Source organism: Equus caballus, chromosome 18 (assembly GCF_041296265.1).
Source record: "Equus caballus isolate H_3958 breed thoroughbred chromosome 18, TB-T2T, whole genome shotgun sequence".
NCBI classification, from domain to species: domain Eukaryota; kingdom Metazoa; phylum Chordata; class Mammalia; order Perissodactyla; family Equidae; genus Equus; species Equus caballus.
In genome coordinates, this window is record NC_091701.1 from 66,922,703 (window position 1) to 66,943,915 (window position 21,213).

General features: G+C 39.8%; 1 protein-coding gene across 14 annotated transcripts in view; it reads left to right on the plus strand.

Annotated features, from left to right (window-relative positions):
* Positions 1-21,213, plus strand: part of ANKAR (ankyrin and armadillo repeat containing) — a 65,874-nt gene that overhangs the window by 3,994 nt on the left and 40,667 nt on the right. For all 14 annotated transcript variants that reach the window (XR_002801292.2, XR_011428314.1, XM_023622184.2 and 11 more), the window contains exons 3-8: positions 7,654-8,091; positions 9,884-10,047; positions 10,690-10,793; positions 15,618-15,798; positions 17,161-17,380; positions 18,882-18,917. Coding sequence is in view for 12 of the 14 variants with exons in the window: in XM_023622184.2 (XP_023477952.2) it covers positions 7,654-8,091; positions 9,884-10,047; positions 10,690-10,793; positions 15,618-15,798; positions 17,161-17,380; positions 18,882-18,917 (1,143 nt within the window). In the remaining 2 variants the exon portion in view is untranslated. The remainder of the gene's footprint in view (positions 1-7,653; positions 8,092-9,883; positions 10,048-10,689; positions 10,794-15,617; positions 15,799-17,160; positions 17,381-18,881; positions 18,918-21,213) is intronic.

The window sequence follows — 21,213 nt, forward strand, 5'->3', positions numbered from 1 at the left end:
CTAAATAGATTTCCAGAGTTTGTGGGCACAGGCTTAAAAATAAGCCTCAATTCTGGTAAAAATATATTGGAATGTCACTTGACTGGAGGAGAGAGCGTGGTGATAGATTTTATATAGATTTTATTGTATCTGAAACTGAAAAAGGATGACAGCTCATCCTTCAGGAATAAAATGTCACCCCAATGGTTCCTTTCTTAGCTATTCTGAGAACAAATCTGTTTATTTGTGTAGTGCATGTAAATTGGCTGCACATTATGGTGTCGATATTCAAAAATATAATATTTTCAATCTTTATTGCACTTATTTTATATGTAATTTTAATACGGCAAGAAGCTTTTGCATAATCTTACTAAAGCAGAAAAGGATTAATATTCTCCCCTAATTAGCCAGATTTCCCTTAGCTAAATAGAGCTAATAGAAGCTTTTAATGTTAAATCAGGTGGAAATGAACCACATTTATCTGAAATGGACATATAATTGAGAAAATTATCTGAAAAAAAACTGTAGTTTGTCAACGTAAATCTGGTTACTAAAGAAAATACCTTGAAAACCAAAGTAGTTGTTTGTTACGTTCTCAATAAAATGTAGAAGTATTATGATCATTTGAATATTTAATGCAGTTAATATGGTAAGTTAGTATCATGGAATTGTTTAATGGTTTTCTTTCCATATTTTTTTCTTCTCTGTCATTGATAGCTAAATCAAAAATTATATACACACATGTACATAATATATGTTTATAAAGAACTCTGGATTGATTTATTCATTTTACAAATATTCATTTAGCTTTTATTTGTTGCTGAGACACAAAAATAAGTCTGATGTTAAGAAAAAGTAAACAGTAATCTTAAGTGTAAGCTCCATGAAAAAAGGGTCCTTACCTGCCTTGTTTATCCTGGTACATTTAGTGTCTAAAACAGTGCCTGACACATAGTAGGCATCAACAAATATTTATTAAATTGCATTAAATGAATTGAATTGAATTAATGAGTAATTACATGGAGCAGGGGTGTCACACATCTTGAGAGAGTTTCTACCATTACCAGTGGATCAGGTTGGAGATTAAGTCTAGCATGTGTGTCCCAGAGGAACTTTGTAAACTGAGGGAGCAGCCCTCAGCAAGGGTATCACAGGTAGATAATACTCAAAGTTTTGACTGTCCCCAAGTGTCCAGTAAGGATGGTGTCTAGGTACAATGGCCGCAATTGGGTAGTCCTTCCCCCACCACCGCCTTCAGCACTGCGCACTGTTGAGCACTTCTGAATCTTGGTTAGGACCTGAACCACAAAAGCATCTGTTTGCCAACTATGCCTTTTACTGTTTCTGTGGCTGGACTGCTGTGAAGTTCAAATGCCTGAGAATAAGATTTGCTTGGTGACAGTAACACAACTTGACTCACCTGCTTTGGGTTGGGTTTCTAGATGTGTTATTTCAGGTGGCCTAAGTGTAGCAGCAAGCAGTAGTCTCTTGAAAATGGTACCTCTATGTCTCAAAGAAAGTTTAGATAGCTAATAGCTCTCATTTTCATTCAGGGTAAAGTAATCAACTTCTGTTGAGAGCAGACTCTAAGAGTGGTGAGTTTAAGGTAGAAATTCTTCTCCTCTGGGAGAGAATTATTCAATCTGTGGTGTTGGTGGAATCAGCACTAATACCATCTGGCTAGGTCCAGAGTTATATAGGATTGGAGGGTCCCTGGCTTCTAAAACAGTACGGCTGAAACTGGAACCTCATAAATCCTCTCTTGTTCAGGACTTTGGGGGTGATTAGGGTGAAGAAATGCAGAATATTGCCATTAATATCTGGTGAATTCTACTAATGACTGGTCTGGTAGTTCCCTCTTAAATGCCACTGACACTTTGGCATCATGTAGATGCATTTCTTGAAGAGAACATGGCATGGTCAAAGTCTTAAAGCATTCACCCAGAAATGCTATTATTGCTGTTAGTTTAGGACTTCCAAGGCTAGCTCAGGTCATGTAGATAAAATGTAGCTAAATTAAGATGTCCTTTTAATGGTTGATAACCCTTCTATCCTGGAAGTTGTCCAGTAATCCATTTGCTTATCACTAGTAGATGGCAGGGAACATTGTACAAGCCAGGTGATGTCCTCATGTACTTGAATTGGCCAGGATGTCTCTGGAAAACTAAGTCTTGTGGTTTGCCCTTCCTGATCAGGATGATGGCAGGAGCTTTGTGAAGATCTGATCTCCGTGGAGGTTAAGGATCAGCAGGAATGGATAGTGGTTTCCAACAATGTTAGAGCCTTGACAATCCCGACAAAAATTGGGTTTGCTTTTCTTCCTTTTTACAAAGATTACTTGGGACTCTCATTGGAGAGGAGGTGGGACAATGAACCATGATTCCAATCTGGCATGTGTCAAGCAAGGCCAGAGGTGACAGATTTGACTGGCAAAGAAACAAAGAGGTTTTTTTAGATTCAGATATCTAGGTGGAAATTTCCATTGTAGAAGTCAAATTCTGGAGAGTGATCAGGGTTAGAGGTACACATTGAGGAGCCTTTCACATATTAAGGCCACAAGATCCTTTGGATCATCCAGTGAGAGCATCAATAAAAACAAGAGACATGCCATGGCAGGGGGAGCACGTGTCCTGTTGTATAACTAAGGATAGAGGGCTTCTGCTTAGTTGATGACAAACTCACTTACATCAAGCAACTTCATGACCCACCATCTGGTCTATTGGTCCAAGCTGTCCATCATATCTGAGGCCATCCTCCATAAGAATTCCCTCACAGTGGTGCTCCTGGTTGAGGGGATCAGAGATGCATAGGAACATTCTAATCAAGATGTAGGTGGATGGGGCCGGCCAAGTGACACAGCAGTTAAGTTCGCACGTTCCACTTTGGCGGCCTGGGGCTCACCGGTTTGGATCCCGGGTGCAGACATGGCACCGCTTGGCAAGCCATGCTGTGGTAGGCATCCCACATATAAAAAGTAGAGGAAGATGGGCGTGGATGTTAGCTCAGGGCCAGTCTGCCTCAGCAAAAAGAGGAGGATTGGCAACAGTTAGCTCAGGGCTAATCTTCCAAAAAAAAAAAAAAAAGATGTAGGGGGAACGGGGGAGCACCCAGAAACTAGTGCTGTCTTCTTTCCATTGCCTACATTTTCAGGGTGATGTTTAAAATATTTAACCACCAGTGCAGCGTGGCAACAGAACAGACATCAGCCATAATGCTGAAACAGGGTCTCAGAGACCTCCTGCTTGTTATCTGTACCCTTTGCTGGATCATGGAGCTTTCTAGGCTATCCCAGGGTGGGGAGGCATTCAAAGAGCTCTGGGCTATAGCAGTTCAATTTACCAAACAATATGGAAGCCTTCAATATTTTAACAACCAGTGTGGCCATGTTGATACATATCAGATAAATATCAATCCTGGACATTTCTACTTAATTCTCCTTTCCTGGTTGGGAACCCATGTCTTGACTTTTGTGATTCAACCTCTAAAATATCTCAAAATCATCTGTTTTGGTTTGTCTCCACTGCAACACTGATACAGAACACTCTTTTCTCTAGCCTTACCCACTGCACCTGCCTTCTGACTGCTCTCTTTGCCTCACATCCTTTCACTGTATGTTAATGAAGCTGGAAATCTTTCCAAATCCACTCACTATACCACCATGTGCCTTGAGACAAGTGTTGTGTGTGTTTACACCAAAGCACTTTGTGATATTGGCTGCTGGGCCATCAAAGATGAGCATCATACCAGGAGCAGAGACTTTCTTCTCCCTCCACTGCACTTTGGGAGTCTGCTGAAGAACCAGCAGCATCAGCATGCTTCAGGCACTGTAACAGTGGTATAGTGCAAACACTGGTAAATGACCAAGCAGCACACACACTAGACCTGTTAGAGCAGGAAACTCCAACAGAGGGAAAACTCACAGAGGTAGCAGCAGCAATAGGTACAGGTTCCCCATCATGCAACACACCTGGAGCATCACTGTGAAATTTTGCAAGGCCAAGCGCCAGACCCGGCGAAAGGGACTCAGGCCATGGAGCTTTTATGCTACATGATTAAGGAAACGCCAGGTCCAAGACGAGGATGCAAGAGCAGTGTGTGTTATCCTAGGCTACCTCCCAAATTAGAGCCTGAACTGAGGACTTAAGTCAGGGTAGTTTATGGGAAATGACTCCAAGGAACAGGAGTGAGGGACAGGAAAAGTGAATGGACCAGGAGGGAACATCAATCCAGGGATGTACTGTTGAGCTTTCACCAGCTGGCCAATTGGGGTCCGTTTTGCTTGGATTCTCTGAGGAGTCACATACAATAGACTTCAGAATTGTCAGCCAGAGGGATGGAAGAGGGGAGCCTGTAGCCAATGCCTCCTCTCCTCCGCTGTTCAAAGGTTGCATGGGGGTGCACTCCCTGGCACTTCAAGATTTGTTCGTGTATCAGAATGACTGGATGGGTTGCATCAGGAGTCCAACACAGCAGCGGCAGAGAAGCCCCAGGGGAAAATAAGGGCCATGTGGTGCATGAGAGGCAAGGTGCAGTCAGGTTATATCTGTGTGGAGCTGGCTGATTCATCAACAGCTAGAGTAAAAAATACAGTCTAAGAAGAAGTGAGGTAGGGAACAAAAGGTGTCTGATATACAGTGTGACTCTTGGAAACCTGGCTCCAGCTCTGTCCTCCCAGCTTAGTCCTTGTAGTTGCAGCTGTATGATGGCAGGCTAGCAGCGAGAGTCGCTATTTAATTATTCGTGTTTGGGGAAACAGCACTTCCTCTCTTGGCAGAACTGGGAGACTGGATTTAAGTCTTGCAACTGACCATGTGATGGCCTTAAACACTGCTCCAGTGGATTTCCAAGGAACTTTGCAGGGGGCCAGCTCTTTTTCCGGGAGTGCCGACTACTGGGAATCAGTCTGGCCAAATTAAACTTTACCTTGCTGATAACTTTGCACTGTACAAAGCCAAAAGCAAACACAACTCTTCAAAAACAGTAGCAAAGGCAGTAGAGAACAGAGCGCACTAAAAATCTGTTCATATCCAGTTTTCTGAGAGGAGATTTTAATTAGGGCAAGTCCTTTGATGTAAGTAATTCCTGGGTTCTTGGATTTATTGCATGAAGTTTGGGGGATGAGAGAAAGAAGAAAAAGATATTTTTGTGGTAGGAAAATGGGGAAGGGGAACTTTTAGTTTAAATCCTAGAGAAAGATATGACCTTATTTAATACCACAAGCTGGTAAAGTGAAATGTTTATTTTTTATGCCCCTGTCCTTTACCTGAAATGCCCTTCTCCCTGCCATTCACCCACTCTTTCACATTCTTCCCCAGGTTATTGATAGTCATTTTCTGAGACTTGATTCAAAGACAGCCTCCTCTATTTTGTGCACACTATACCATTTTGTATTGAAATTATTGCCTTCACCTCTGTCTTCCTTATTAGACCCTAAGCTTCTCCTGGAAAGCACAGTAAAGTGTGTCTTTTTTATCTTTAAATTCTCAGCACCTTTTACGGAGCTTGGTACACAGTAAACTTTCAATACATGTACAAATTAAATTGTTAATAACAGATAGAATGTAAGAGAAAAGGAATTGTGGGAGACTCTGGTTTCTAGTTTTTGAGGAACTGATAGATAAATAGCACCATTAACTGTGATAGGGAATGAAAGAAAGTGGATTTTGGGGAGAGGAAAGATGAATTTAGTTTGGAAGTGCTTCTGTGACATTCAGGTAAAGATATTTATTAGGCATGGAGAAAGAATCTGGAGTTCAGGAGCAAAAGCAGGGCAGGAGATAAGACTAAAAGAAATTAGCATAGAGGTGAAAACAATGGAATCTTGTGTTCCCTTCCCTCACCTTTCAAATTTAGTTATATCCAATTTTTGCTTAAATCTTTCCTCGTTTTTTACTTTATTATGACTTTGTACATCTTCCTAGCTGATTAGCATAAAGTGCTATGATCACACTTCCTTTCTTTAATAACTTTTTATTTCTCGTCACATGAAAAATTGTGTCATTTTTAAAATTAACTTCGTTTTCCATCACTAACTCGGCCCCAAACTTTTGAACAGAAATACCGACCTCCTGTCAGTAAAGTGAACTCTCACAAACGTGTCTCTGGACACCTTCATCCTCCTGCTTCTGTCCGAACCCGCTGATTCTTCTCTAGGCACTTTCCTCTACTGCTCTCCAAATTCCATTCTCCCATTCTCTGCCCTCCCTCCTGCTCTCCCTTCCCCGGCTCCTTCTCCCTCCCTCTTCACTCCATTCTGTCTCTCCTCTGAGAGGCTTTCCCCACCTGCCTCCGATCCTTGCTGTTTGTTCTCCTGTAGCAGTGAGGCAGGAGCAGGGCTTGCTGACTAGCACGCCCTCACTGCAGGGTGATCAGGAAGAAACCTTACCTTTTCCGTCAGGAGCCCCTCCCCACACACTATATCTGTAGGTCTTTTCTCTTAGACTGGTCTGTTTCCTCCAGTCTCCTGCCTGGAGGGAGGGCGAAGACTGTGGGACCAGAGGAGGAGAAGGGGCTGTGTGTCTCCCCATTCAGGACACAGACTCTCACTTAACCTGGTCGTCAGCACACGGGTTCACAGCCCTTTTAGTGAGGAAGGGAAGGAGCTGTACTATCTGGGAATCTCCTTAATCAGGACTTTGAACCAATCCTTTTTTTTTTTTTTGAATTCCAACACTGTGACTTGTTCTTCAGAGGTTCCAATTTCTAAGCCTTTCTGCTATTCTTTGGTGAGAATTGACTTGCTGCCCATTGGTTCCCACCCACCCAAGCCAGAAAGTTTTAGAGGTATCAACAATGCTATGGCTTATATTTAGATTTTTTTAAGTCAGAAGCACTCTAATTTCTTTATATTCTCGATAATTTAACTGGCTCTTTTGCAAAAGGGAGATGAATCATAGCGGCCATTTAAAAAATCCAAGAGTATGCTGGCTTTTTAAAAGAAGTAGATTTGAGGAAGAATAGAAGGGGCACGTTGATGGATTATTTACACTTTAAGGCACCTATGTTACAAACAAACTCCACGTTCTCCACAAAGTCATATTTTATGATTCCAAGCAGTTTTCTCAAGTCTAGATTAAGGGTAACGTTGTAGATGTAACTATCTTTAGAAACACAATTTGACAACAAGAAAGTCCTTAATTTCGTCATAAATGGGAAGAAAATGTAACAGGAAATCTGTCATTTGTAATAGAGTAAAATTGTTTTGTTTCTTATGATTTTGTCATGCTTAGTGAGCAAGTAATTTCCTTGTTTATTGTATATGTTTAACTTCTATTATCAGCAAAAAGAAGAAATGTATAATACAGGGACTGAAAAAGCAAATTATGCTTTTAACTCAAGAAAGAAGCTGATTCTTTGCTTAAAGGAAGATCATATTTTCTTCTTCTTCCATATTTTGCTTGATTAAAGATGCGACATGTGGAATTGTGTTTTTTTCCTCCAAAGAAGGGAAATTTGTTTTCTTTTAATTCCACAAGCTTGCATGTTTCTTTACCCTGCTTTGTTACCACGCATCCATCTGCTTTTCATCTTTAACAATTATATTGCTGTCTCATTATTCCTTTGCTGTCATGTTAGTAGGAATTCAAGATGAAACTCTGTGTTCAATCTGCTATATTTACGTAGAAGCCAAATATGAAGTTTTCACTAGCTAAAATTTTTCTTTTTTATGTGAAGGTCTGATTGATATTACAAAGGATCCAGACTTTAATGGAATCTATGATGAAGACATGAATGCAGATCCGACATATAATCCCAATAGCCCTGAGGAAAAAGCTATATTTATGAAATATGCTGAAAATATTTTGCTAAAGTTGACATTCAGTACCACACAAGTTCAACAATGTGAAAATGTTTTTATATTTGAAACAGCCTATTGGCTTACGAACGCTATAAAATATAATCAGGATTATCTTGATATTTGTACCTACCAGAGACTACAGCAGAGATTATATCTTCAAAAAAAGGTTATTCAAAAACACTTTGAAAAGAACAAAGAAATCAGAAGAGGGCTAGGATACCTAAAGTTAATATGTTTTCTGACTCCATTTCTACTAAGTTTAAAAAAGAAGATGAAAGTCCCATATTTAACTAGTCTGCTTCAGCCTTTTTCAGGTAAGAGTATCACCAAAATTCAAATTTAAAATATAGATATATGGGGCCGGCTCCGTGGCCCGAGTGGGTAAGTTCGCGCGCTCCGTCCGCTGTGACGGCCCAGGGTTCAGATCCTGGACGTGGCCATGGCACCGCTCGTCAGGCCACATTGAGGCGGCGTCCCACATCCCACAACTAGAAGGACCTGCAACTAAGATATACAACTGTGTACAGGGGGGGTTTGGGGAGACAAAGCAGAAAAAAAAAAAAAAGATTGGCAACAGTTGTTAGCCCAGGTGCCAATCTTAAAAAAAATAAAATAAAATATATATTAAATTTACACTTAAATTCAATTTTGTTTCTAGTATGCAGGTCTAACCATGTAACCTAGCTGTAGCCTGTTAGAAGGAAACAAACAAAATTTAATGTCTCCAAAGTAATTAAAAATACTTGGTATATGTACATAGTACTTGGTATATATTTATACCAATTATAAGGGCTGTTGAAAGACTTAAAATGAGTTCTGAGAAAATGAGAAATAGTCCATGTTGCTGGTGGGACAACATTGTGAATATATCATATCTCATCCAAATTACTCTTTAAATTCAATGCACTTCTACTCAAAACCTCTATCGTGTTTTTCATGAAAGTTTATAAATTGATTCTGAAATTAATATGAAGCACTAAAGGATCATATATGCTCTTACATTTCTGAAAAAGAGATGGAAACATATTTTAAAACTTTAGTAATGTATTGGCACTGTAATAAACAAATAGACTCATGTAAGTGAACAGAGAGCTGAAAGAGGACCATGTTTATATGGAATTTGGCACGAATGTAGTGCAAACTATTCCTTCCACTCAGATTAGCAAGCAATTTATATATTTTCTTTGGTGCCCAATGTAGGTTTATTATAGTGGGCTTTCTATTCAGATGGCAATTTTCAGTAGAAGTTTTGCAAATCATTTAAGTAAATTTTGTATCATGAGAATACAGATGGTGAAGATTATCATCCATGTCTGTGAATTATTTAAGACTGGACTCACGACCATGCTTGTCCCACGTGCAGGTTGGGGGACAGCAGGTGTATGGAACTACCAGGGCCTTGCTTAAAAAGCACGTTAGGTATATGTGTAATGTTTTGTTACCTAAATTATTGAAGCAACTATGACTAAATGTTAATAGTTAATTCCAGATGGTGAGATTAGGGAGTTACATTATTCTTTGTAATTTTCTATACCTTTTATATTTCTCAAAATACAGTATATACTTTATATTGCTGAAACCACATTCTGCTAACAAGTCAAAATAATTGAACAAACCTAATCCTTACTGAGATTTTAGAAAATTAATTTTTTTAAATGTTATATGTGTGGTTTCATTACTTTTCAGAAAAATGGGCTGGTTATTTTTGTCATGTGAGAGATACCCCCCTATTTCTTTTTAATATCTCTTTTTACCTAAACTAGCCCAGGTAAGTTTTTGTTTATTTAACCAAGGATTCTTTAAGGCACAGTGTGTCAAATCTCTTCTGATAATCGAAGGTAAGATATTAATCTTGAGCTCACACATAAAAATCGGTAAGTAGCATGATGGTTTGACTATTTTGAAATGTTTGTACAATGAAACCTCAGAAAATGCTCAAAGCATTTTCTAATAGCATAAATAATTTTATAGACTGAAATTGCCCAGATTTTCATTTCGTGTGGATTTTTCCACTTTGTTTACGTGAGTGAGAATCTAGATCTCCAAAATATGATTGTTATGTGCTTTTTCCACTTTTTAAATAAAAGTTTGTTTTCATTTTTGGAGATGACAAGGTCAAGACAGAGCGAGAATTGCCTCCATTCATTTATGGACGAGATTTTAAATGCCAGAATTTTCACTACAAAGAGAATCAGTATTTTCATGTTCATGGAGGAATTGAATTTGATATCAGCACCCCTTCAATTGAGAATGCTTTGGAAGATTTTCAGGTTTAAATTATTGTTGTTCCTGGAATGTTTTGTCGTTTCACAACTCTTTTATCCTACTCTCCATCCAGAAAGAGTCTCTGGTGGTACAGGCACTTGGCAGCTCTCCAAATGATTATCTTCCCAACTCACTAATTTTTCCATACATTCTGTGACATACATGAATTAAGTCTAACTATTTCTAAGGTACTATGTTAGATGTCAAAGACAAAATGATAAATAAGCTAGATACAACTATCATCCTTGCAGAGTTTACAGACCTCTAATGGACCATATTTGCCCTAGAATAGTTAACCAAAGAGTTCAGTAGAAATCCCTGAATATTTCACTACATGTTCTTCCATTTCCTCAAAGATTAGTATCAGAACAGAGATCCTCCAGAGTTTGGGAACAATAATTCTTCATCTGGAGTTTAGTATAAACATTATACATTTCAATTGTCATATTGTCTATATTGTATCTTTCCTTTTGTGTTTTTTCCTCACTCCCAAATTAGGAATTGGATACACGCAGTCATTATTAGGGTCTTGTGGGATTTTATGTTAAAAATTTGTCACTTACATGTTTAAAATTTTATCTAAAAGAAGTCATAATTGTTTAGATTTGTTTAAAGATATGTTTTTAGTAACATAACTCATATTTTAGAACAATTTAGAAAAAATACGGGATTGTGCTGCTAATACATTTGCAGAAGATTCAGGATACAAAGAATATTACTCAATACCAGTCATGGAATTTAACGGAAAAAGGTAAGGAACTTTCCATAATTATTCACAGTAACTGGAACTTGTTGAAAGTTAGCAGAAAACAAGGAAAGTGTTGAAATGCAAAGGTCTACTTAAAACCTCTGTATGGAGATCCTAGAACAATAATATCCGCCATGAATGACGTACAGACTCAACAAACTAAGTTATATATATATATTATATATATACTATAAGTAAATATATATACTATAAACATAACTGTTATGTTTATTACTTTATAAGGTTTGATACATTCTGTATAAAATTATAGTGATATAATTAGCTCTTACAATTAACACAGTGGTTAAATGGGGTTGGAGGTAAGGATCAAATCCTACGGGCCCACTGAAAGCAGTGGACTCAGCACATACCCCTTCATTTCCATAAGGAATATGATTTAAAATCCTCTTCCTCTGCTGGGTCTTGTTATACCTGTCATCTTTTGAGCAATGTGTTTCTCTCAGTATTGCTAGGGTCCTTCATGTATGGTGTTCTTGGATTTTCATATCTTGGACACTGAAGTTTGGAAATATGGGAAATAGAGCTCAGAGGAGACATTTGGGTTGGCGGTAGAGACTTGAGATTTAAAAGCATATAAGAGAGGTTTTTGTTTTGTTTTTCTTAAAGGCATGTAAGTATTTGAGAGGATAGGGCCAAGTCTAGAACTCTGAAGAAGAGCAGCTTTTAAATGGGGTAGGGAGAAGCAGAGGAGAGAGCAAAGGAGAGTGAGAGGAATGATATAGGCAGAGGAGGACCAAGAAAGTATGCTAATATAGAAGCCAAATGGGGAGAATTTGAAAAATATGGAACTAATCAAAAGCACCAAATTCAATAGAGAAAAAGGCCAAATCAATTTGATACTGAAGAGAGCCCTCTAAATTTGGCAGTGACTTGGTAAGAGAATTTTAGTTGTGGCTGTACAAGGCTGTATGTATTGAGTTGAAGGGTAAAGTTGAGGAGAGTCCGTGGGATGTAAAGAAGTAAAGACACAGATTGCAAATTTCTTTCAAGATGCATAGCAGTGAGGGAAATAAGAGAAATAAGGCAGAGGGAGAAGCAAGATAAAGAATGAAAGGTGGATCTTTCCATTGACTAGTGCCTGAATGCACACATGGTACTAGAGCTGAAGTCAAAGACCGTGTGGCTAACGACCTCCATGATATTGAAGACAATTAAGCAGCAGATCTCATGCCTCTGGAATGGACAGTTGGCGTGCATCTCCCTGGAAGAAGAATCTCTCGCTCAGGGACCCAACACTATTGACATACCCCATGTACAGTCCTTCCCAAGCTTAATAGTGTCCTGGAGCCACCTCTGAATAAAGCTTTATTCTTCCAGGTTCTAATGTCTGGCTGGACACTAATGATCCTGGGAATGGAGGGAGGCAGCTGGGATGAACGCTGTTGGTGAGAGGTTGTTGTGAGTGAAGGAATATTGTTGGCATAAGCACACCGCCGTGGCACTGTAAGGGATCCAGTCATGTTGTTGCAATAGGATGTTACAGTGGAATCGTTTCTCTAGTTTCTGATTAATGCACAGCATTTGGTCATCGGTGTTGGTGAACTGTAGACAGATGGACTTGAATTTGCAGGCTTTCAAAACCAGCATAAGCTTGTTTCCCAAACCCAGCCAGCATACAATAACAGTAAAAATCTCAAGTGGAGTAATAATCAGTATTTTCCTGGCTCCTGTACCAATTACTAGAGAACATTCGGTTCCCTGTAAAATCCACCCCCACACAATTATTCCTAGGAATCTCATATGCCCATAGATCAGCTCTCCGAGGTAATATGAGACATCTTCAGTTTCCTCCTTTCATGCCTGAGCTCCCTGTAATGATCCACCACTGGGCCCCTAGAGCCCAATAGACACCATGAAGGCAACTCAATACTAATGCCATTGTTGTCTCTGGCACTGCTGCTCCTGGTTGTGGAGCTGGTGTCGCCTTGGGGCTGGCTCCTCCTGATCCCTGCTAAACAGCATGCATCAACTGTGACACATGTTGGAGCCAATCCAATGAAATAGGGAGAATTTCTTTCCTTACTTATTTTATTGGTTTCAAGGAAGTGCTAATAATGAACCCCTAATAATTTCGTGCAAAAACATCTCTTTCAGTCATTTTGCTTTCAGTTGTTCCTTTCTGTAGCATAGGGATCATTCTATGTTGGTGCTGGACCAGAGAATAATCTGAATGATGGAAAAACATGCCATCTCAAAATCTCTCTCTTCTTTGATTTTAGGGGCATTTTATTGTACCAACTACGTGTATCTTGATGTTCTCTTTCCTCAGAGTGATTTATTTCCTAGGAGACTCTTGGTTCCTTATGAAAATAGGACCAGTTCCACTGGCTCTCCAGGCATACCCAGAAACATCTAAACCCTAGATTCATTTTTGGCTCAGGTTGGGTTCTCCCACTATTTCAGAATCAAAAAATAGGGGCCACAGTTCAGATACCCAGGATTTGGCTGTCCATAAAGGCAGAAGAACTCATGAATTATTAAGATGACAATGATTGAAGAAAATAGATGACTAAAATGTCCTATTTGGGGGAGAGCATACCAGCATCATGATACTGTTGTAGACGTTAGGAGGCAGGTCAGAATAACTTAATGTGACAGTGGCGTGTCAGGGAAGTGTGGTATTAGAAGCTTCTCACCACGGTCCCTAAGCTGGGTGCAGAATCCCAGGCAGAAGAATATGGAGGGAGTTATTTTAAAAGCGAGGCCCCCTTAAAGTCCCTTCACTACACTTAAGGTTTGAGTAATAACAGTGGTATGTCTCTGTGCTGTACTTGGATGAGGGCTCCCTCACAGTGCCGCCATCTGGGCTTTCTGGGCTTCCAATAATCATCTCTGCGTGGGCCAGTGTTGGCCTAATGTGCAGTCTGTGTATCCAACCTTAGGGGTCACAGAATCCTGTGGTCAGAGACTTTCTCAGGGTACAGCGACTTTTACCACCTCCTTCTTCAGTTTCTAGGGTAGGACAGCACCCTGCTGGTTCTGGATGTTTGATGTACTGGATGACTAAACTGAATTTCCAGCCCACCTTCCCTTAGTATTTGGTGAATTTATAAGTCTGTTTCATTGCTTAAGCAGTGATCCAAGAGTACATCACGGAGGACCAGGGCCCCAAAGGTAGGTAGTAGCTCCTGTTCTCGTGGCCATTTAACACAGCCAGGGCCAGTTCCCTGAAGAAGTACGTGAAAAGACAGAGGTTGCTGGTGTTGAGATTCTGTTGGAGCAGGATGATACAGAGCCGAGCCAAAGATCAGAGGACATTCTCAGTGTGATGCTCGTGGAGGGAGTCTTGTGGGACTCGGAGTGTCTGTTTGTGGTGGCCACTCTTATCAGTGTACATAATACTAACGGAAGGTGAGCTATATTCTTCTGGAAATTCAGTTTCGTTATCCAATACACATCAAACATTCACGTCTGACCTATACAGCTCCTTAAGGCCCTAGAGCCTATAAACACTGATTTAAAGCCTTCAAATCTGAGTAGGATTCAGAATACCTGCCCCTTGGTTTTGGAAGCTAGTATCTAGTAAGGTAGGTAAGTCTGCATTGAGGAAGGTGGCACCTCCAACAAGTCAGGACCTGTGGATAAAGTGACCACCACCTGGCCTGGCACTATACGTGCGAGATACAGGTGAATACAACCTTTAGATTATATTCTGGTGGTCCAGTTTCCTTTTGGGAGGAGGGGATGGTAGATAGGAAGAACGACAGCCTCAAATAAATGTGAACAGGTCCTCAAACTTGCCTCTATCCGTGTAGAGGTCAACTGTATTCAGGAAACGGGTTGAAATAAAGGTCAAGGAAAGGGAGTGTTAGCCTCTGACCAGTTCATAACAGAATGTTTCCTTAAGACCTTCCTTTAACTGACCCGTGGGGCTCAGTGATTCCCCCTCAGCTTCTGGGCAAGGAATTTCCTTAGCACAGAGAGACTCCAATTCGCTTCCCTGGACATTAGTATGATGGAAGAAACTCCTCAGCACCCGAAGGAGAACGGATAGTCCCTGAGTAGCAGAATGAGGAGCCATAGGAGGGGGTGGCCACTGTCAAGAATACTGTATTTACAACAATCAACAGTTGCATTTAGAGCGGAAACCCAGGTAACATTAAGAGGCCTCCCACCGGCAGAGGTCGAGTCAGCTGCTGAGGCGCTTACTGCCAAAATCTGGGGATGGGAATGTACCTCATGGGCAGAAGTGGAGGAAGGCATCGTTTTCTTTTACCTGTGATGATAAGCAACCCCGGGAAACAGAGTCCCTCAAAATTTTGTCATTTTTCCATTCCAGTGTGATAGGGATGGAGGCCGTTGCCTACCTGTGTCTCAGGGACCTGGGGGTGGGGGTTCCTCTAGTCTACTGCAGCGGTTAGTAAAAGTCAAGGAACATTACCCAAAGCATCATTCCAGGTCAGACTCAAGGTAAACTCTTGAGCAAGCAAATGTAGACATAACTAAATAAAAAGTGTTAATACATAAATTTATAAGAAGAGAGTAAGCAGATGGTTAGAAGGTAAACCCAGAATCCTTCAGCCAGAGTTGGAATTTCCGGTCACTTTTAGACAGTGCCTCTTGTCACTGGCATGGGAAAGGCAGAGTCAATTAGAAGGACCAACATGGAGAAGACATTTGTTATACAATAACTCAATTAATAACAGTTGATAACCATGTTATTAAAATATTTACAGTCAACTTCAATTGAAACTACACTTTGTATTTAATTGTTATAGAAAAATAAAGTTTTGCCAGCATAGGAAAAGAAAGTAGCAAATCACTTCAAAGTCAGAAAAACTTATCTTTTTTCTTAATTTTTTATAGCTATTATGTGATTTATTTTGAATTGGAAACTTTCTATCAGCAACTATATAAGACACAGTGGTGGGGAGCCATAAATGAAATAGTCAACAATCTGAGGCTGAAAAGACTTCCTCTGACAGATGCTCAATTACACGAACAATTCAAGAAAAAATTTGGTTTCAAAAAATCTATGAAATGCAAGGTATTTCAGTGGTTACCACATAATGTAGTGTAAGGAATTATATATTGTAATAAATATATGTCTAAAACAAATTTTTATCTTAGGGATAAACAATAGGTTAAAGTCTTCACTATGAAATGAAAATTCCATATTTTGGTGGCTGAAAAGCTGTACGCTTCTGGATTAGAAATTTCTGGCAGAGTTACAAAACGAGCTGTTAATGAACTGGATTGTGATTAATCTTAATAATGGCTAATATTTATTGAATGCTTGTTTTGTACGCTGGGCACTATTATAAGTCCTTTCAACCGAGTTTTCCAAGGCACTCGGTACTATTGTCATTCCTATTTTACACGTGAGAAATTTGAGGTACGCTGAGGTAAGGATCTTTCCCAAATCACAGAGCTGGTAAACAGCAGAGCCAGGTTTCAGTCCTGGGAACTAAACGTAAGGAGCACACTGGCATCCTGAGTCAGACTCCACATGGCTTCAAGGAGCCCTGACTTCCGGGTTCTGGAACCGATAAATTGAGTGGTGAGCTCACCACTTTCAAAGGGTACGCTGGTATCTACTTACCATTTACTTGTTTTAATTCCATAAATTTTAAAGTTTAATAACCTGTTAATTGAATTTTAAACTATTAAGTAGTCAGAATGTCTCAAAGAAAACGTAACATTTTTGCCTCTCCATTTTGAGACCTAGAGCAAAGGAGACAAACTGTATTCCTATAGTTATATATTTCGAGTTTCCAAACTTCTAAATGAGATTATTGTTAAATGAGAAAAGGAACCAGTGATATCCGGTTGCTTTTTTTTTTTTTTTTTTAAATATTGGCTCTGAGCTAACAACTGTTGTCAATCTTTTTTTTCTTTTTCTTCCCAAAGCCCCACAGTACATAGGTGTGTATTCTAGTTGTAGGTCCTAGTTATGCTGTGTGGGACGCCGCCTCAGCATGGCCTGATGAGCGGTGCCATGTCCCTGCCCAGGATCCAAACCGGCGAAACCCCGGGCCGCTGAAGCGGAGCGCCCGAAATTAACCACTTGGCCACAGGGCCAGCCTCTCCATTTGCTTTTAAAGTACTTCAGAAATATATTTGTCTACCCTGTTTTGTCTTCAAAGAAGGATCTACAGCTCCTCCTAAAAAAAGAAGAAAAAAAAACTTCCCAAAAATATTTTTTAAAGTTCTCAATGTTTCTATATAGCTCTAACAAACTTAATCATTGCCCAGTGAGACACTTTCCTCATGGATTTTGTGAAAATTCTACTGTAATTGAGCACCAATCATGTCATTGTATTAATATATTTCGTTGTCCTTTTTTCCCCTTAAACCAAATTTTGGCGAATTCTGAAAAGACTAATTCTAGGCTTCTTAATAATTTTAGAGCATCCCATTTGGTATGAAGTCTGCTGTTGAAAGAGGATTATCTGCTGTTTTCCATACATTTAGCCGTAAAACCTCCAGCTCAACGATCAATGTCTCAGATGAGGCAGGTTATGCTATTTTCCATCATGCCGCTTTACATAACAGAGTTCCGATTATCTGCCAACTGTGCAAAGCCAACTTCAACGTCAACCAGAGACGCTTTATTATGTATAGCCAAGGTACCATAAAGTCTTTAAGTCTAAAATGTTTTCCTTTTACTTACCCCTTCCTATTCAGCATTAACAATGCATGCTGATTTTAGAGCAAGGTTAAAATTTGGTATTGGTACCTAGAGCAAAGGTGAAGTTTTTGTTTCATTTATCTCAGAGGAGCTCCTTTTAGTTTACTACGAATCCCCTATTGCTCCCTTATATAGTGTTGTTTATTTGTTTATTGCGTCTCCTTCAGTTGAATATATGCTCCATAAAGGGCAAGGATGTGGTTGAATTTACCATGGTATCCTCATGTCCAGAGGAAAGCCTGGCATTAATGGGTGCTCAGGAGTAGATATTGAGTAAATTCATGGATGACAAATGCAGAATAGCATTTGATAATGACTGGCATAATTAATATACAGTGATGTACTGTAGAAATTCAGAGAAAAGATCAATAAAGATCCCAGCAGAACATCCATTTCTTATCCCAGGGTTCTCAACCAGGGAATAGTTTCTTCATACTACATAAACATATTTAATAACAAAAAATTTATCTATAATAATAATTTTATGATTAATAACCCCTTAATTTGTTAATCTAGTTTAAACTTTAAAAGGCATTTTATCAAATTATTAGGTATACATACATATTTACATATTCATTGGAATAAATGTAACTAGTATGAAAATAATAAAGTTGAAGATGAAAGTGGAGAGTCTCCATAACTGAAGAGAGAAGTAGAGAGAGAGTATCAGGAATGGCTGATGCACCAATATTGGCAATGAGAAATGCGATTTTATGTTTTACTAGGTCAGCTATCTTAATAAGCTGTGCTAAATTTGCACACACCAAAACAAAATGTTCTGCTTTAATCCTATTCACTACTAATAAATTCTGTACGCTATCAGTATGATTAAAATGTTTTGATATTAAGATGTTTCTATCAACTCAATTGAATATTCAATACAGAATGAACCCAGTTAAAATAGAGCACAAATTCAGTCAAATTTAAATGCAATGGGTAAACTGTTTTGTAAGATGTGTTATATTTCAAACCTTTTTGGTGTGAAAAAAAATCTTTGGTAAATTAAAGTTTCTCATTCCTACTGTGACAACTTGGATTTCCATTTGCTGAGAATTGGGTAGATTTTGAAGTATGGAAAATGTACAACTCTACTGGCAATGTCTATGTGTCATTACTTAACTGACACAAAAATCACAGCCCCAGTGTGAGTTTTGACCAGCCACTTGAGAGGCAGCGTTTCCAGGTCGGCTCGGACACAGGGTCAGGTGCACCATGCCCAGGTGGCTTGACTGAAAGTTGCACTCAATCCTATTTGATGTAATCCCGCCGTCTGTATCTAAATATAGTCCTGTGGTTCCTATTCATGAGTCTATTTTGATTAATTTAGGAAACTGGATTATTATATTATTAATAAAAATTATTTATAGACATAATTAAAATAAATACAATTATTGTTATATTAATAATCATACTTCTGTGTGTATTCTCTTTTAAAACAGAGTCATCCAAAATGGACGTGAAAAAAGAAAGAAATGGTAAGATATAAATAAAATATTTGGTGCATTTTAGAAGGTTATTGCATGTATTAAAACTTTTCTTATAGTATATAATCTGCAAAATGCTCTGTTTCATGATAATGTCGCTTAATGAAGTTTGGTATACATTTTGAAGCAAAAATTTTTTCAACCAATGGGTCTTTAGTCATATTACTCTTAAGTTTTGGAGGTTTTCTTTCTTCCTCCCTTCCTTCCTTTCTTTCTTTCTCACTGTGGAATTTGCTGTCATCTCTACTTATTTTTATAAAATCAGGCTCAAAAGTGGGTTTTACACATTAAAAAAAAAAGCAGTTAATATAATTTAGATATGCTGCCACCTAGTGACAGTAACAATCTATGAGGTCTGAGGAATGAGTCGCTCTTGACTGAGGTAAGAGACTTGACCTAAGTATTTGATATGGAAAAGGCAGAAAAGTTTTAAGAGGCTATACCTTTTTTTTTTTTTCGGTGAGGAACATTGGCCCTGTTGCCAATCTTCCTCTCTTTTTTTCCTCCCCAAAGCCCCAGTGCATAGTTGTATATCCTAGTTGTAGGTCCTTCTAGTTCTTCTATGTGGGACGCCAGCTGGTCATGGCTTGATGAGCGTGCTGGGTCCACACCCAGGATCCTAACCAGCAAACCCAGGGAGCAGAGGCAGAGCAAGCGCAGTTGACTACACCACAAGGCCGGCCTGAGGGTCTACCTTCTATATCTCTATATCTAAGAGACTATACCTTCATATTCTATATAATTCAAGAACTTTATTTTTTTTAAATTTTTTTTTGAGGAAGATTAGCTCTAAGCTAACTGCTGCCAATCCTCCTCTTTTGTTGAGGAAGACTGGCCCTGAGCTAACATCCATGCCCATCTCCCGCTACTTTATATATGGGACGCCTACCACAACATGGCTTTTTTGCCAAGCGGCGCCATGTCTGCACCCGGGATTCGAACCAGAGGACCCCAGGCCGCGAGAAGCGGAACGTACAAACCTAACCGCTGCGCCACCAGGCCGGCCCCAAGAAGAGTTTATTTTTAAAGAAACTATTTACAAAGGCCTGAACTTTGTAAGAGGAGCCACCTTCCGTGGGTGGAGGAACGCAGCTAGCCTGAGATGACCTCAGAGAGGGAACCTCGGAGAGAATGAGTATCCTGACCTCATTCTCTTCCTTTCTCCAATCTCCTGCCAGGGTTCCCCATTGGCAGAGAATGACAAGAAGCCAAAGGGCTAGGGATGCTAAATCTGCAGGGGAAGAAAGCAGGGAGGGTGCTAAAGGGAGGTGAGTGGACCTGGAGGGGAAAGAGGAAGCTTATCCCACCCACCTGCCCTGTGGGAATTTGCAGTTGAGTAACAACAGTGGATCTCCTACATTATTGCTCTTTTTTTTCTTTTCTAAGTATCACTTGTGGCAACCTTGGATAGTATTATTTATTTGTTTATTGCGTTTCCCTCTCTTGAATATAAGCTCCATAAGGGCACGGATTTGGTTTACTGGGCCATGGTGTCCTCGTGTCCAGAAGAAAGCCAGGCATTAGTAGGTCCCATCAGGAAATAGCTGTTGAATGTTGAATAAATGCATGGCTGGATAAATGCAGGGGAGCACTGGACAATCACTGGCATAATTAATTTGCAGTAATGTCATATAGAAATTCAGAGAAAAGAAAGGTAAAAATGGCTTTCAGGTCCCCATAGAGCATCTATTCTTTAGACCAGGGTTCTCAACCAGAGAATAGTTTCTTCAGACTACGCCAACCCCTCCAGAACTTTCTTGATTCTAGCTTGTCTTCGGGTAGTGTTTCTCAGCTTCAGCAAGCACTCTTGACATTGGGGACAGGACAGTTCTTTGCTGTGGGGCGCCATCCTGTGCACTGTAGAATGGTTAGTAGCATCCTTGGTCTCTACTGGCTAAATGTCAGTAGGAACCCCCACCCCAGTTGTGACAACCAAAAATGTCATCAGACATTACAAATGCCGGGGAGGGGGAGGCACTTTATCTCACCACTCTGGGATAAACTTTTAAGTACGTAGGGACCACCCAGGGATCTTGTTAAAATGCAGATTCTGATTCAGAGGGTCTGCATGGGAGCCAAGATCCTGCATATCTTTAGAGCAGGAAGTGGGGGATGTAAGAATAGTACTCCTGCCCGTGGGGTGTGCTGAAATCTTGGGGGGGGGGAGGGTGGAGAGGAGAAGGAGAGGGCAGCGGGGAGGCTAGTGTGGTTTAAAAGAAACTCTTCAGGTCATTTTGATATTTGTCCTGCTGAGAGCAGCTGATCGCATTTCATTGATTGAAATGGA